Source organism: Excalfactoria chinensis, chromosome 1, assembly GCF_039878825.1.
Source record: "Excalfactoria chinensis isolate bCotChi1 chromosome 1, bCotChi1.hap2, whole genome shotgun sequence".
NCBI classification, from domain to species: Eukaryota; Metazoa; Chordata; class Aves; order Galliformes; family Phasianidae; genus Excalfactoria; species Excalfactoria chinensis.
Genome location: NC_092825.1, coordinates 62123735 through 62142226, shown reverse-complemented (window position 1 = coordinate 62142226; position 18492 = coordinate 62123735). Strand labels below are relative to the sequence as shown.

General features: G+C 41.8%; 1 protein-coding gene across 6 annotated transcripts in view; it reads left to right on the top strand.

Moving 5' to 3' along the window:
- LOC140260410 (solute carrier organic anion transporter family member 1A2-like) overlaps positions 1-18492 on the top strand; it is a 53854-nt gene that overhangs the window by 25369 nt on the left and 9993 nt on the right. For all 6 annotated transcript variants that reach the window (XM_072352781.1, XM_072352762.1, XM_072352788.1 and 3 more), the window contains 4 exons: positions 10122-10229; positions 11336-11477; positions 13264-13396; positions 14388-14494. In XM_072352781.1, coding sequence (XP_072208882.1) covers positions 10122-10229; positions 11336-11477; positions 13264-13396; positions 14388-14494 — 490 coding nt within the window. The remainder of the gene's footprint in view (positions 1-10121; positions 10230-11335; positions 11478-13263; positions 13397-14387; positions 14495-18492) is intronic.

The window sequence follows — 18492 nt, the reverse complement described above, 5'->3', positions numbered from 1 at the left end:
TGCAGGGTCACCAACCACCAGACCAGGCTTCCCAGAGCCACATCCAGCCTGGCCTTGAATGTCTCCAGGGATGGGGCATCCACAACCTCTCTGGGCAACCTATTCCAGTGCGTCACCACCCTCTGTGTGAAAAACTTCCTCCTAATATCTAACCTAAACCTCTCCTGACTCAAGTAGTGTACGTGCACATGTGCACATGTATGTATCCAGAGGATTATGTCCTTGAAACATCTATCTCCTCATTTTTCATCTGAATATAAACTCAATTCATACCCAATCACATCAGTAAGTTAATTTTCTTTGACTTTTTGGAAGGTTCAGCACATAGGTCCCTATTTTAAAGCTCTTTGCAAATACGTTAGTTTGAACTGATCAAACTGGGTAGCACATACAAGAAGAGATCTTCTGGAATGGGTAATGTGAATGTTTGAAAACGTGAGTTGTTAAACTACAAAAGTCAACTGAGATAAAGTATGCAGTAATTAAAGCTACCATCATGAGAAGGTATTTCAGCTTTTGACAAGATAGTATTTTCTTTCTTTTTCTTATGCTTTATATATATATATATATTTAATTATTATTATTTTTATTTCTAAAGGAAAGAGTACTTGTCACATAGATACTTTTAAATAAGCATGATGGATAAAATGATTTGAAAAAAGGGATCTCTGTAGTCAAAATCATGACCACTTTATTCTCTGCAAAGAACCTTGCTTAAAATATATGTGGAATTTGTATTTGTGATATGAAATATTTTCAGAACTGGTGGAATCAGAGAAGGACGAAGGGAATACTAAACTCTTGAAATAGCTTAGCATGGGGGAAAGATCAACTAAACTGGGATGTAAATTTCTGCTTTCTAATTGGTAATTGTAATTGGTTACAATAAATGGTATCAAGTTCTAAATGCACTTTCCTAACCACTTCTTTTGCTTACTTGCAGTCAGATTTTCACAGCTAATTATTCCAATTAGACTACTGAAGTTTTGATATTTTTAATATAAAAACAGAAGTAATGCTTTAATGACACCAGGACTTCTGTCTTATATAAAACAAGACATAGCCATGCACAGAAGGCTGCTGTACTCAGCGTTGGTACAAAAGAGAAGACACTTTGCAGTTGAATGAATACTACAAAGCCATTGACTTACAGTGACTTACACTGTTGAAGAACTTTTGTTTGGGTGGGCGGTATCCTCATCCTTCATCACCTTTAGACGTTGTGTTAGAGAAGCAAGGATTATCATACTGAGTTAAGGCAGCTTTATACTCAGCCATTTTCTACCTCCGTTCTGTCTTGCTCTTTCATTGTACTGCCTTCTGCAAATAAAAAGCAGTATTTTCTGTAAGAAGGAATAGGTATGTGAGGAAAATATAAAATGCAAGAAAACCTTCAAAATATCTTAATGGGAAATAATATTTTACCTCAGAATTTAATTTAAGGAAATGAATGGTAGAAGCAGAATATTGAATTTTAGTTATACTGTATAAGCAAAATTACAGTACAGATAGAAATCAGGTGTAATTTGGAGGCCATCATGAAGAAAGAACAGAAAGCAGGGCTGTAACTCTTGTAAGATGCATGTTTTCTGAGGGAGAATGAAGCTTTTCTCACACTGGAAGAATGTTAGTAGATTTTTTCTTGAGAAATTTTCTAGAGTGTGCCAACTGAGAAGGTATTTACTCGGGCCTAAATGGCATAAAGGCAGAGGATGTTACTAGTAACTTGAATTAAAACATTTGTCCGTACAGCACTATGCTTTTAAGTATGTGAGACCTTGCTGGTCTGCTGTTTCCCCACTTCAAGCTGCCAAACCTTGAGGGGCATATTGTAGTCCAGGGAGACTTCTTCACTGGGTGCTTCTCCAGCTAGAAGAAAGCTGAGAAGCCTTGTCTGAGGATGTTGTGCTCAAAGCCAGGTACTCAATTCCAATCCCAGCCTCACCAGACTTTGCAGACCTTGCATTCAGGCTTTTTCAGATGCATTCCTGTGTGAGAAACATACATGAAAGTATGCCGTCAAGATACTTAGGGCCACGGGGGAAGCATGCTTCAGCACCACTAGTTGAGAGTGTCTCTCCTGAGTCCATGTCTGATGTCTGCCTGCTTTGATCACAGTCACATGGCCTTCCACTCTTTGGTTTCATAACATCCACTAATCAATAACTAGCAGCACCCAGCATGCAGCACTGCCCCAGCAGTGTGTGACCATGGGCAGTTTTGTACCTCTCTTCTGCACAGTGCACTGACGTCACCCAACTACCATCCTAAAAGCAAGGGTGACCCTCATGAATATTGAAGTGCCTAGTTATTAGGATCTTTGCTTCCTTTCAGAACTGACAACACCTAACTTATTCAGTACATAGTCAAAATTAAATACTTCAAAAACTGATCCAGGAAGACATTATACTAAGAAGAAACACAGAAGACCTGCTGGAGACGTTGGGGAGAGTGATATTATGCCACTGTTCTTCAGAGATAAGTGCTTTATGCCACCTGGAAAGAGATACACTCTCTTCCAAATAATTCCAAGAAAGCAAAACATAGCCAGTGATTATGCCTGTGCTGCTTTCCATCTAATAACCCAGCTTAAACAACCTCCCCACGTGTGAGAAACTCAGACTTACTTCTGTCTTTCAGCCTGACCTCTTGTCATCCTTTGCTTGAACATTGCCTCATCCTGTAAACGTACATAGATCTATACACTCTTTTAGCCTGTGACTTTTGTATCTGTGTGAGTACTCAGAAATGAACATCTGGAACTGCCAAAAGAAAAAATTCTGCAATTAATTATACTTGGGTTAATTTTTAACTCTTCAGAATAAAAGCCAAAGTTTAAGTGTGCAGTATCCGTCATTTCTTCTGAAAATCTGCTCTAAACTGTAAGTAACTGATTGTTTTGCCCCAAGAATCTTTTCCTTTCCTTTGTTTCAATCCAACATTATTGTATTTACATTTCGGAAACAGTTTGAACTGTGCTTAGTCAAACATTTTAAAGCACTTTTTGCAACTACTAAGATAAATTAGTTAAAAGCTCTACTCTGTTTGCTCTCTGCTAATAATTAGTTACCTCATTATTTTTAATCTGTCTTGTAAATGAGATGTGAACTTATCTGTTTAACCAAATGACTAAGATGAGTTAAATGAATGATGTGTTTTACACTGAAAATAAGATGGTCCACTGGGACTTGGGGAAGGCAGCTGGCGGAATATTGTTTCCAAGACTTTGAAATCCACATGTATCCTTTTTTTATCCCTTCCTTTTTCTTTGTTAATTAAGGTGAAATGTTGTTTAAAAACTGTAACATGGTTGTGGATTTAGTGTAGTGCAAATAGGTTTAAATTCTCACCTCACCTATAGCCTGTCTGCTGTCAGCCACACAGCCTATGCCTACTCTGATCCACACAAGATGTGTGCTTTTTTATTTTAGGTTAAATTATATCCACTGTCCTTCTGTTGGAAATATCCAGATAATTTATCAGGATGGTATCTCTGATAAAGCAGATTTCATTTGCAATTGCAATGGCAGGCTTCCTGCAAGCAGGAGAGCACAGAGAAAAAAGCGTTATATCTTTTATGCCCTATTATCCGATGCTTATCTCTTTCTACCCTGGTTCCTCATTGTCTGAGTACTTTAGGTTCACAATCTTCCTTACTTTCAGCTAAACATACAGATACTGAATGGACATAAATTTTTGCTAGCTAAGCATATATTTATAATTAGTTAACTTCTCACATTTGCTCATTCAAGACTTGGTCATTATTTCTGGACATCTGCTTGTCTTTGCATAGAAAGGAGAATAGAGGGGAATATCTTGACGCCTGCCTGTTGCATCCCAACCTACCCACAGAGCAAGGCAACCCTGCCTTCTGTAGAGACTGACTTCTTTGATTTTTGTTAAGTCTGTTTTTCTTTTGCTGAGCGTCACTTATCCAAACAGAATAGCCCTACAGCGTGCTTTCTAGTCCATAATACTATATGTATACTATTTGTAACATTTAAAAACTTTTGCAGTTTTGCAAGAAAGAATTAATTGTATAATTCAGCAACTATATTTTCTAAAATATGCTACCAATATATATATATGGTATTTCTATTTTTTCAAATCAGTTATTTCTAAGGACAAGTTACAAAATACAAATACATTGTGCTCTACTTCTTCAGATCAATTCCCCCTTTTCAATATCTAATGCAGAAACAACATTCCATTCCTATGCTTCATACATTTAGTTTATAATTGCAGCCCGTAGCAAAACCATCTGTATCGTGCTCTTTAGCTCTTTATGCACTTTGCAAAGTTGCTGCCTTCTGCAAATGGGCTATCTGATTTCTGTTGGTCTTTCTGGTTGCTGGTGATGAGAGAAAGGAGGTCGTGGAGGTGGCTGGAAGAGTTGTGATGTTACTGCTAACTAATTTCTTAGTCTGCATAAATGTATTCCAAATTCAGTGCAGAAGATGAAGGAATAAGATCTTGTAAAAGGGATTTCATTGACTTCTTCCCTGAAAGTTCAGTGGATATTATGAGTAGGATTCGGGTGCAGTTTTTTATGTTATAGCTGGTAGGTGAAATGGAACCAGAGGGGCAAACTTTTGGATAAATACTGTCTCACCTGGCCCATGCAAGCTTCCTAAGTGGTTTGTTACAAAATTTAGCCCGTGTGAATATTCTTGCAGCGTAAGCTTTCTCTCATCTTGCTATTGGCTAAAGAAATGCTGGCGGATGCTCACAGAAGGAGATAACTTTGCTTTCATCCTCATTTTCTCCTCTCTTCTCAAGTTCTTTGTTCTACTTTCTTTGCTTATTCCTGACACCTGTTCAACCACTCAGTAGTTCAAATCAGTTCACTACGTGGAAAACAGGTTTTTGTGTGTGTGCATTAGATTTCTGCCTATTTGACAAGTTAGAGGTTTGCAGAAGACCCAAAAAGTGAAAAATAATCAATGGGAGTGCACAGCAGAGAGATGGGAGACAGGATAGAGAACACTACTGGCTCATCTTGTTGGGTGTTCTGGTAACGGGGGATGCTGAGAAGGCGGAAATACTGAACGCCTTCTTTGCCTCTGTCTTTAGTGAAAGGGCTCTCCCCCAGGAATCCCAGTCCCCGGTGGTTGATGAGAGAATCTGGGGAATGGGAGATTTCCCTTTAGTCAGGGAAGAGGTGGTCCGTGAGTGCTTAGGAAACATTAATGTCCATAAATCCATGGGACCTGATGGGGTGCACCCGCGGGTGCTGAGAGAGCTGGCAGAGGTTATTGCTAAGCCGCTCTCTGTAATTTTTCAAAGGTCTTGGAGAACTGGGGAGGTGCCTGAAGACTGGAGGATGGCCAATGTCACCCCAGTCTTCAAAAAGGGCAAGAAGGATGACCCGGGTAATTATAGGCCAGTCAGCCTCACCTCTGTCCCAGGGAAGGTGATGGAACAGCTTGTGCTGGATGCCATCTCCAGACAACTGGGAGAAAAGGAGGTTATCAGGAGTACTCAGCATGGGTTCACCAAGGGGAGGTCGTGCTCGACCAACCTGGTGGCCTTTTATGAAGATGTCACTAGCTGGGTGGACGGGGGGAGAGCGGTAGATGTAGTCTACCTTGATTTCAGTAAGGCTTTTGATACGGTCCCCCATGACATCCTTATAACAAAGCTGAGGAAGTATGGGATAGATGAGTGGACGGTGAAGTGGATCGAGAATTGGCTGACTGGCAGAGTGCAGAGGGTTGTCGTTGGCGGTGCGGTGTCTGGCTGGAGGCCTGTGACTAGCGGCGTCCCCCAGGGGTCTGTGCTGGGTCCAGTCTTGTTCAACATCTTCATCAACGACCTTGATGAGGGGATAGTGGCCACCCTCAGCAAGTTTGCTGATGACACGAAGCTGGGAGGATTGGCTGACACGCCTGAAGGCTGTGCGGCCATTCAGAGAGACCTGGACAGGCTGGAGAGCTGGGCAGTAAGAAACCGGATGAGGTTTAACATAAGCAAGTGTAGAGTCTTGCATCTCGGTAGAAATAATTGCATACACCAGTACAGGTTGGGGGAAGACCTGCTGGAGAGGAGCTCTGCTGAGAGGGACCTGGGCGTCCTGGTGGACGACAGGTTGGCCATGAGCCAGCAGTGTGCCCTTGTAGCCAAAAAGGCCAATGGCATTCTGGGGTGCATTAAAAAGAGCGTAGCCAGCAGGTCAAGGGAGGTGATCCTCCCCCTCTTCTCTGCCCTGGTGAGGCCTCATCTGGAATACTGTGTCCAGTTCTGGGCTCCCCAGTACAAAAAAGACAGGGATCTCTTGGAAAGAGTCCAGCGGAGGGCCACAAAGATGGTGAAGGGCCTGGAGCATCTCCCCTACGAGGAGAGACTTAGGGAACTGGGTCTGTTTAGCCTTGAGAAAAGAAGGCTGAGAGGGGACTTGATCCAGGTTTATAAATACCTGAGGTGTGGGAGCTATAGTGGCGAGGCTGGTCTCTTTTCAGTAGTGCGTGGGGACAGGACTAGGGGCAATGGGCTGAAACTCCAGCATAGGAAGTTCCGCACGAATGTGCGCAAGAACTTCTTTACGGTGAGGGTGACGGAGCACTGGAACAGGCTGCCCAGGGAGGTGGTGGAGTCTCCTTCTCTGGAGATATTCAAGACCCGCCTGGACGCCTACCTGTGCGACGTGGTGTAGGGAGCCTGCTTTGGCAGGGGGGTTGGACTCGATGATCTCTAGAGGTCCCTTCCAACCCCTATAATTCTGTGATTCTGTGATTCTGTGATCTTTACTCACAGAAACTGCAGTGTGAGTTGTAAAGTGGTTTTAAACTGTGGTGCAAATGCCCCACAGTAAATTCAATGTAATGATTTACACATTTGCATCTCTTTGATGTAGAATCTTGGACTGTGTTACCTTCAGTTCTGTTTGACCAAATGTGATAAAAAAGTATTTTCCAGCTGGGGAAAGCAACCTCAGGAACACAACTGGTATTCATCATTCTGTCTCTCTTGTTATTCAGTTCACACACTTAATAATCTTCCCAGTCAAACAGAAATCAAAATGATTTTTTTTTTTTTTTTTCCTGCAGTAATTCGTGCTTTGAAGGGCGGTGAAAGCAGTCACTGTTGTTATGTCTTCAGTAATCGAATGAGAGGCAATGTGATGTTTCTGATGCCCCAAGTGAGGGAAATAACTCAGGACCATTGACTTTAGCACCAGAAGAAAAATCTGTACAGCCAGTTGATGTGTCACTAGTGATAGGCACTAGTGAAATGCAGGGACTGGTACAATAAGCAACAGAATCCTACTGCCAACTCTGAGGAGCAGAAGAGGACAGATATAGGGACTGCATTCTTTGTTTGCTGCTCATCTTTTGACATATCACATGTACTACAGTCTAAATAAAGCACATTAAGAAAAGGCATAAAAGACTTATATGGGATATAAACTCTTACGCAAAATTTCTGAGAAAATGCAAAGCTGTATAAGCATATTTTGCTGTAAAATCATTAAATCATTAAGGTTGGAAAAGATCTCTAAGATCATTTAGTCAACCCACAGCCACCATGACCAATAAACCACATCCCTCAATGCCACATCTGCCCTTTTCTTGAACACTTTCAGTGCTCAACTTCTCTTTCTGAGAATAACTTTTTAAAATAACTGAACAGAGACTCCTTTGGTGCAACTGAAGGCCATTACCTCTCTTCCTATCACTAGTTACCTGGGAGAACCCACCTTAATACAACCTCCTTTTAAGATGTTGTAGAGAGTAATAAGGTCTCTCCTGAGCCTCCTCTTCTCCAGACTGAATGATCCCAGTTAACAAGACTCGCACTCCAGACACTTTACCATCTTCATTGCCCTTCTCTGGACACGCTCCAGGGCCTCAGTGTCTTTCTTGTAGTGATGGGGCCCAAAGTGAACACAGTACTCAAAATGTGGCTTCACCAGTGCTGAGTATAGAGGAACTATCACCTCCCTGCTCCTGCTGGCAGCACTGTTTCTGATACAAGCCAGGATGCCATTGGCCTTCTTGGCTCTTGTTCAGCTGGCTGTTGACTAATACCCCAGGCACTCTGCCCGAAACCTGTAGTGATGCATGGGACCAAAGTGCAGGATCCAACACTTGGTACTGTCGAAGTTCTTTCCACTGGCCTCAGCCCATCGATTCAGACTGTCCAGATCCATCTGTTGGGCTTGATCAACACTTCCTCCCAACTTGGTGTCATTTGCAAACTTACTGAGGGTGCACTTGATTCCCTCATCCAGGTCACCAACAAAGATTTTAAACAGGGCCAGCCCCAATACTGACCCCTGGGGAGCACCACTCATAACTGGTTACCAGCTGGATTTAGCTCCATTCACCACCACTCTCTGGGCCCAGCCCTCCAGCCAGTTCTTTACCCAGCAGAGTGTACCTGTCCAAGCCATGGGCTGCCAGCTTCCCCAGGAGAATACTGTAGGAGACAGGTTACAAAGGCTTTCCTGAAGTCTAGGTAGACTACATCCAAAGCCTTTCCCTCACTCACTAAGCAGTCACTTGGTCATAGAAGGAAATGAAGTTGGTCAAACAGGACCAGTCATTCATGGATCTGTATGGCCTTATTCCCTGCTTGTTCTACAAACATTTAGATACTGATGACTGAACACAGCAGGAGCACACACCCTTAAACAAAACAGAAATACAAACTATAAAACAGAATCAATTGTCTAAGTTGCTGATCAATTACACTTAATTCTAAATTAAGTATTTCCAGGAACAGTACAATAATGTGTTAGTCTTTTAAAGACTGGAAATGTAAGGGTGGCTATGGAAGGAGTTCATGTCCATGAATTTGCCAAGAATCGAGTTAATGAAGAAATACATTTGAGAGGATTAACATTGCTGTAGAAATTAGTGTGTGGAGAGATTGGCTGAGAGTGTGTTGTGCTGAAGAATGTGAAAGGGCTATTGAGTTCTACTGGCAGACTTGTCAAGGACAGATTGCTTCCTAGCCATGAAGTGGAACATACTGAGAAGAGCAGGTGTTGCAAGGTAGAACTTTGAAATCGTATCTAAGAGGAAACAGAGGAAATGAGCATCTATCTGTCCCAGCTGTAAGGTAGGGCTCTGAATTGCTCTGGTTTCCTTCAGCTTACATCATCAGGCAGTAGGGAACTTTACTGAATAACTGGATTTAATAAACACTTTCTGGTAGTTCTTAGGATCCTTTGACTGATGTTCTTTATGTTTAACTCCCCATGGTAAGCAGCAGATGTGGAGGGGCTTTTAGAGGCTAGGATATTTCAAGTCCCTGGAATATATTTCTCCTTCTTCAAATAAAGTTTTGAGAAATATGCAAAATGTGTAAGAAAGCGCATAGCTTAACAGTACAAGAAGCTCTATCCATCAACCTAAGGTGGAGATAACTAAATGTAGGCAGGAAGGAATGTTTTTGCACAACTTGGGGTTTTTGTTGTTGTGGTTGTTCTTTGTTTGTTTGTTTGTTTTTTTCTTGTGTGTGTGTGTGTGGTTTTCTGTTGTCCTTTGTATGTCCTTTGTATGGCTAGCAAGGACAGAGATAGTACTAAAGACCACAGAAAACAGGTATGTGTCAGCCAGGCACACAAATGTTCAGAGTGTTGCCTCCCAGTGTTCAATCCGAATGCTTGTGGTTAAGACTGAAAAGCAGTATTACAGACAGTTACAAACTTTGCATTCAGAAGGTCTCTTTTCTCCATTCCTTACCTTCTGGTTGGCCTGTGGCCATTTTTCACCATTTTTATACAGTTTCATGTATCTGTCTCATTGATCTTCTCATACTTTTCCTTCAGGTGTCATCTCAACATACTTCTGATTCATCTCTACCTGCTGTGTGACAATGCTGAAACTATAGTGCTGATAGCATTGAGCATCTGATGTGAAATAGCTAGCTGTTACGTTAATTATTTTGGTTGGGTTTTCACAAATAGAAAATGTACATGCATGTGCTTATAGGTTCTGTTGGAATCCACTGTTAGACTGGTTTGCAGTTATTTAAGGAAGATGATCAAATATCAAGTATCTCAGGAGAAATGCTATATTTATTGATTTATGCATTGATCAATGGTTGTGGGTTTTTGTTGTTTTTTGTTGTTTTTTGTTGTTGTTGTTTTCTTTTGTCTTTTTCAACACCATAAGGGGTCAGTAGGACAGATTCAGACATCAGGATTGACTCAGAAAGGCAACATGAAAGAAACTCGGAAACCATGTGCAGACGACAAATTCTGCGGCATTTCCAGGCTTAAGGTACAGAAGTGTTTTAGCAGTTTTATATGAGCAGAGTCACAGCTACTTGCACTTGCAGTCATTCAACAGGAGTTAAACTATAGAATGAATGAATGGTCTGTTTCTTTCCTTATTGTTAATGCTTTGAACACTGAGGTCGAGAGAACTTGTAACCAAACATGTTGCTTTTTATGTCCCTGAACTCTGTGATGTGTTAGAGATATGCTTGATTGCTCCTTTGAATTTCCACCTCTGAACTTGTGTGATCCCTCTAGTCTGGCACGATTACCGTTTGTTTATAAACTTGTGAAATGAACCAATTGTGACATGGAAGTAAAAATGGCTGTGGATGTAACCCCAGACTATTCAAGCTGTCGAGAAGCACTATAAAGAATTACAAAGTAGCGTGATTTAAGAGGAATTCAAAGCCCAAATATGTTACTTATGCTTTTTAGCTGTTGTAGTTGATGTATTTAAAAATACTATTAGTTTTATTTCCTAAATAATGTTTATTAATAACCCTAAAATTTAAAGCACTTGAATAATGCAGTGTGTGTATATGTATGTGTGTGTGTGTGTATGTATTTTTTTTTCTCATGGTCACTTACTACCAGATTCTTGTCAGAGAGGACACTCTCTCTACTGCTAATGTTTGAAATTGGCTCATGACCTCTACTGATAAGACAAAAGAGCTACCTAATCCAGTAATTCTATCAAAGGCAATGATCTTAATTCTGCAAGAATCCTATAAACTGCTGAGATAAGCAGAGTGTCAAGAACCTTGCACCCAGCACTGGAGGCTTTATTCCCTCAGGCTGCAGGTGTTCCGCAGCCCTGCAGATGGAAATCTTGCATCAGGGTCCAGTTGGGTGAGACTGCGCTGTGCCTGACTTGGCTGGGCAAGCGGGGCGAACAAAGTATGCCCTCGTTTTTTTTTAGTTCAGTGAAGCCAGAATTCTGTGGACTAAGGGGATCTGAACTTCTGTTTACGTTATATTCCTCTATGAGTAGATCAGAAAATACTCAGTTGTTTTACTTAGAAGCACATCTCTGGTGGTAAAACAGCCATGTAAATTCCTAAATATGTAATTTTGAATTCTTCATACAATCTACTCTTCCCTTCCTAGTTATTTCTGCTGGCGCTGTCATTTGCATTTATTGGTAAAACGATGACTGGTGCTTACTTGAACAGCATGTACACACAGATAGAGAAGCAATTCAATATTCCAGCATCTTTAGTGGGGATCATTAATGGAAGCTTTGAAATTGGTAATTACTCATTTTAATATTTATTTTTCTTTGAAAATATAAAATGTTGGCTGACTGTGTATTAGTGACTCTCATGTCCATCAGCAATCTGTCAGTGGGTGTTTGTGACAGCATAGTGACCAACTCTCTTCTACCGTCTGTGTTAACACTTACACTCTGAGTATCTTGGAAAATAACAGGACAACTTATATGAGGATGTTTAGGATGAGCGGTTGTTTTAGCTAACTTATCTCACAATATTACAGAGCAACTAACAAACCATAACTACTTGATAAGCTTTATAGTAAATAAATAACAAAACAGAATGATTGCATAGACCCAGTTTGGATGTAAGTTCATATTAGCATTTTTACAGTTCTTTCAGTCAGTGACCTCAAATTTGTTTGGCATGGATTGTCTCCTTACTCAAACTCAATAGTATTTTAAGTTTTCACGCCCATGCAACTGCAAATAAGGTTTCTACTGTTAGCACCCCTCAAACCTGTTGATGAGCTTTACTGCCCAGTGAAATGCTTAAGTCTTGCCATTGCCACAAAGGCCAAACAAAAGACTTAAGAGCTTCAGACCCAACTCAGTGGACATTGTCAAAGCATGTTTTATGCTCTTAAAATTGGAGTCTGGATCTTTATGATCCTTGACTCAGCTGAGGAAATGACCAGCACAGGCTCATACACACTGTGAGTAAGAGACACAAGGCCCTTTTCAGCATATTCAAGTAGGAGAAACTGTGATACCATTGCTGCTGCCTGCAAAGAAGTCTTATGGGGCAACTCATTGTTATGACAGATACTGAATACCCAGAATATATTTTTGCTTTTGACAAGAAGGAGAGTTTAAGAAATATTAAATGGCTGAGATTAATAATAAAAAATATGATTAATGAAGTAAAAACTTCACAATTTTAAATAGATCATCCTTTCATATATACTTTTCTATAGCAAGTTGCGGTGTTCTTATTTCCAGAGATGTAAAGTAACTATGAATCATCATATTAATATTTAAAATGATTAAGGATCTGTGTATGTGCCAGGCATGAAGTATTTACTAGGTCTGTGCAAGTGTAGGCATAAGATCTTATTAGGGCTGTTCAAATACATGTATTCAAGTTCCATTCAAGCTACCGGTTCAGTGCAGTCAGTCTAGCAATCATGCATAAAAAGGGATGCTATTTTCTTTCAGAACATTATGCCCACCAGTAAAAGATACGGTTTTGTTATTCTGACAAAAAGATCACAAAACTAGAAGTTGAACAGTTAGCGAATTTTTACTGTTGCAGGATTTAATCCATGGTATGAGACCAGACATCTCTTAGTTGCACTGTGAAAGTAGAGGAGGAGACATTCCATTTTTTTTAATGTCATCTGAATTTTTAAATGGCACTAGTTACAGAATATTTTTATTCCTCTTTAACTATTATTAAAATTAATAGGAGAGCAACTTCCCAAAGCAGCTCTTATTTTGCAGTCCTGGGCCTAATCACTACGTAAAGTTGTGAGAAACTTCTCTACACAACTGTGGTCAAAAACCTCCTCTTCCACCATAATACCTTTTCTGTTCTGCCTCCTATTCTCAAATTCTTCTCATGTGATGTAAGTCTTCCAGAAGAATATCACAGATAGGAGGGTATTACTGCACTATTTAGCCAGTTCCCCATCTAGTTACTGTATTTATAGGTCAAGAGAAGTAGTGGATGTTGAGCTAACAATATATAATGAGAATTGCTCTTGGACTTTAAAAGGTAAGAGAGTGCCTTTGTTTGTAAATGTGAACTAGGTTCTTCTTGCAGGTAACCTGCTGCTGATAGCATTTGTGAGTTACTTTGGAGGAAAGTTTCACAGACCCAAAATAATTGCTTTGGGCTGCACAGTTTTTGCATTTGGCTGTCTTTTGACATCATTTCCTCATTTCCTAATTGGAAGGTGAGTATTTTGGTGTATAGGGCTCATGGGACAAGGCTCTGTTAGCAGAGGGAGGGCTGCAGAGTGGCCTCTGTGAGAACATTACAGGAGCTGCCCCATCTCAGGCAGTTCCAATGGCTCCAAAAGGGACCCGCTGCTGCCAGAGCTGAGCCAGGAATTACTCTAATTGCAAGAGCAGAGTTAAGGACAGGGAAAACTCCTGTATGACAGCAGCTGGGAAAGAGGAGTGAGAAATGGGAGAGAAGAAGCCCTACAGGCATCAAGGAGGGTGAGAGGTGCTTGAGGTGAGGAGCAGAAGCTCTCTACCACCCAGTAGAGCCTCACAGTGGAGTAGGCAGCCCTGCAGCCTGTGGGCACCAAATGAAGCAGATCTGCCCATGCAAGCATGGAGCAGCCCGAGGTGAAGCAGAGGATGAGGCCTGAGGGAGCTGCAGCCCTTTGAGGGCCCTGCAGGAGCAGCCCTGGGCTGGAGCTGCCACATTTGGTTAAATCACAAAAGCTTCTTGGGATCCTGACATGCTTTAATATGCAACTCCTCCCACTGGAATGTGTTTGCTGAATGAGTGAGGAATTGCTGAGCATGAGTGTGACAAAACAGTTGCAGAGCAACTTATTTAATTGTTTTGCTTATGAGATGGCTTCAAAAGTCAGCCATCATTCCTGAGGACTGTCACCACTCTTGGCTCTGACAGCCCTGGTGGCACCCTCTGCTTAGGGTGTAAATTCAAATAGAATGTAAGGGGGAGAGGGGAAAAGATGATACGAGGGATTTCATCATCTTCTCCTGAAACATTGTAGCACAGTTATGCCAGAGACTAGTAATTAGGTAACTGTCCAGATCAAACACTGCATCAGTTTCTTGATACAGTTCTTTTGTTCCTAGTCCTATTTGTTATAAATTCTGAGTTCATTTTTGAAGTGGATTTCCTTCTTGCTGCATGCTGCTCTTTCAGGTAGCTTCATGAAACATGTTTTACTTTGATTCAAACAGGTATCATATTGAAAGCAGTGTTGTACCACAGGAAAATTCTTCAGTTATGCCTCTGTGCCATGTTAATCAAAGCTTGTTCTCTTTACCTACAGAGGAACCATCAACAGGTATGACTCTTCCTATGCCTACTACAACTTCTCCCTCAGTTTTTATTAGCTCACTTTTATCTCTTTATTTTCAAGATCCTATTTTTGATCAGTACTTTCTGCAGGCTTAAAAACTAAAGCTCAGGAGATTTCCTAGTCTTGTTCTCTCTTAACCTGTGACTCCACAGCTGTAGCTCCTTTTCAAGCAGTTTCCACAGCATCCAAACAGCTTGGTTAATATACTTATCATTTCACTTCACGGAAATATAACATGAGATTATTCTCAGACATGTTCCTTTATTAAAACTTGAAATACAACGACACTATAAAGAGCTGGAAAGCTATTCATTGGACAGTGGGTGAAAGGAACCAAGTTCTTTTTCTTTACTGTACTACACAGGATATAAAGTAATGAAAAATAAAGATAGAAGAAAAAAAAAAAAAGGAGCTCCTAAATCTTTTTAAAGAAAAGAGAAAATAATATAAACTAGACTGAAACTTACCTGGGTGACTGAAACATGCATGTTCACTGGCAGTAGTGTATGCATAAAAGTAACTACTGTGATGTCAAAAGAGACAGAGAAAACATGAGATCTTCTCACTGAGGTTGGGATTAATCTCTGTGGTATTCAACTACCTCAGAGGGAAGCATTTAGTCTGAACTGTCTGGTCTTTCCTTGTAGCTTGTCTAGGGACTCTACAAAGGCTTTGCTAAATTCTCAGAGGAATTTACTCTCTATATGCTTTTCTGGAGGCTTATTAACTTCAGAAAATTAGAAGCAATCAATCTAAATCCAGCTATCAGTTTGAAAGAAGACAAAGAAGCTAGAAAGTTCAGGAATTTCATTTCATGCAAGTGTAGGAGAACACAACTTCTGCACTGCTCTCACTTTCTTGGAAGCAAATGGTAGCACCTCACTATGAGGAACTTTTTTGCCTTTTATTACTTGGTATCAATTTTCATACAGCAGTCAAACAGTGGTATATGGCCTTTAGGCAACAATTACCCGAATCTTTAAAAAAGACTACTCAGCCTTCTCCTGGGGAAGCTGTCAGCCCTTGGCTTGGATAGATACACTCTTTGCTAGGTGAAGAACGGGCTGGAGGGCTGGGCCCAGAAAGTGGTGGTGAATGGAGTTAAATCCAGCTGTCAACTGGTCGTGAGTGGTGTTCCACAGGGGTCAGTGTTGTGGCTGGTCCTCTTAAAAATATCTTTATTGATGACCTGGACAAGGGAATCGAGTGCACCCTCAGTAAGTTTGCAAATGGCACCAAGTTGGCAACAAGTGCTGATCTGCCTGAGGGTAAGAAGACCCTGCAGAGGGATCGGGGCATGCTGTATCAATGGGCTGAGGCCAAGGGGATAAGCTTCAAAAAGACTAAGTGCACTTTGTGTTGCCGTGACTCGGAAACCCCCAATTTCCCAGCTTCTTGCGAAACCTTTGCCAGAGCCAAAAGACCACCGTGACTCATCAAGAAACGTGGCAAAATGGCTACGTACATGTAAGACGGCAACAGGAGCTGTACGAGAAGCTAGAGCCTCCTCCAAGATTCCAGCGACCTCTGTGTTTGGAAGACCCTCCTGCCCCATCCGAACTAGCAGTTTTGCTGCAAAAGCAGAATCAGTGACGATATTACAAGGTATTTTTCGCCATAAGCGCATTGCTGTCGCTACAGCCATTACCTCAAGCATCTGTACGCTGACCGCTCGGTTCATGAAGACAGCAGTTTGCCAGTTGTTGTCAGAATCTTGCCAAACCACTGCCCCTTGCCCGGTGACTGAGGATGCATCTGTAAACAGCGTAGGCCCCTCAAGCGGAGAAGTTTGCACCCGAACTCGCAGAGAGATACCAAGTGGTTTAGCCACATCAAAGACGGGTAAAGTGTCAGAGTATATCACTCGCCCCCCAAAGTCTTGCAATACTATGAGGAGGATTTCTGGAAGTGGTTGCACATTACGAAATGAACCTTGTAAGTAAATAACATCAGGCTCTCGTTTTAGAACTCGCAATGAGAGCAATCGAGATTTTCTGAGTAGCATTGCTAACACTTCGAGCCATGAAGTAAAAGCACGTGTGGGCTGCACAGAGAACAACCACCACAGTGGCTGAGGCTTAGCTTTGAGGGAATGACCTAATACCGCAGCAGCTCCAGCTTCACATCTGCAGATAGCTATTTCAATATCTTTAGAGGAGTCCCATCTCGCTAGAGAACCTTCCATACATTGCTGTAATATTTCTTGCCACGCCGTAGTCATTTCAGTAGTAATTTCTCGGGGTTCTTTTGGATCCGATCCCTTCAGCTGGTCATAGAAGGGTTTCATTAAACGGGGAGGTATCCCTAAAGCACTTCGAACCCATTGAAGGGCTCCCACTAGTCTTTGAACATCCCATAGTGTCTTGATACGTGGTTGGATATTTAAACCCACAGGACGGACCATCTCAGGGCCAAATTTATATCCTAGATACTCCACCCCGGGACCCCTCTGCAACTTTTGTTCAGAGATGGTAAATCCAGCAGAAGTTAAAGTGTCTATTACCTGCAACTCGAGTTTCTGTAGTTCTTGTTCTGTAGGAGCAGCCAGTAAAAGGTCATCCATATAATGCAGGATTGTATACTGAGGAAAGTCTTTTCTGGTGGTCTCTAATACCTTGCCAACGACTAATTGACAAATGGTGGGAGAACATGCCATTCCTTGTGGGAGGACACGCCACTGGAACCTTTCAACAGGGCCTTGATTGTTAGGAGTAGGCACTGTGAATGCAAACGCCTCCCGATCCCTTTCCGCAAGAGGAATGGAGAAAAAGCAATCTTTTAAATCTATGGCAACCAACGGCCATCCCTTAGGAACTGCTGACAGCACTGGTCCTCCCTGTTGTACAGCTCCAAAAGGCACAAGTTGAGCATTTACTGCACGCAAATCATGCAATAGACGGAAGGCACCGGAATGTTTTCTAATAACAAAGACTGGAGTATTCCATTGACTAAGAGAAGGTTCTATATGACCTAATTGCAGTTCTTGATTAACCAATTGCCTAAGCGCCTTAAGTTTCTCATGAGGAAGGGGCCACTGATCTACCCAAACAGGGCGCGCATCTGTTTTCCACTGCAATGGGATTGCAAGAACAGTGGATAATTGGCAGACAGTGGCCCTTACTATAAATTTGTAATACGTGCACCCACACTTTTCAAGAAGTCTCGTCCCAAAAGAGTTCCCGGCACTTTGGCAATGAGCGGGACAAGCGAAGCAGGCCTCTCCAGTGAACCATCTCTATTGACTATGACTATTTCCACCTCTCCAAGAGATCTTCCAGTGGGGATGGTTCCTCCAACCCCTCTGATAATCTGTGAGGAGCCCACCGGCCACTCAGCAGGCCAATCCTTTTCCGATATAACAGTAACATCCGCTCCTGAATCAATAAGTGCTATAATTGAGACACAACAACGGCCAGGGAAATTAGGTGGTAAATCTACGTAAGAGATATAAGCCTTTACCAATGGGCGGTCTCTACAATCCAAAGTTAAAGCCACGTTGGGTGTACCGTCTTCCTCGGGGGTGAGGCTGAACAACTTTGTGCAATGCTTGGAGCAGAATGTCTGGAAAGCTGTGTGAAGGAGAAGGATCTGAGGGTGCTAGTCAGTGCTCAGCCAAACATGAGACAGCAGTGTGCTCAGATGGCCAGCCAAGACTACAACTACCTGAAGAAGGTTGTAGGGAGGTAGGGTTTGGCCTCTTCTCCTGTGTAACTACCGATAGGATGAGAGGTAAAGACCTTAAGTTGCACCAGGGGAGGCTCTGTTTGGATAAAAATAGCAGTTTTACCTAGTAAATATTGATCATTTTTGCCACTCCAAGGATTTGCTTGCATATTGCAGGTCTGGAGACCTGCCTCACTCTAAGGCAGGTTGGTATTAATCTTGAAACAGAAAAGGATGCTGGAAAGACCTTAATCTGTGAGACAAGATAAATTTATCCCTACATCACACTTGTTCAGGGGTATTTTTCTTTCAATTGTCAG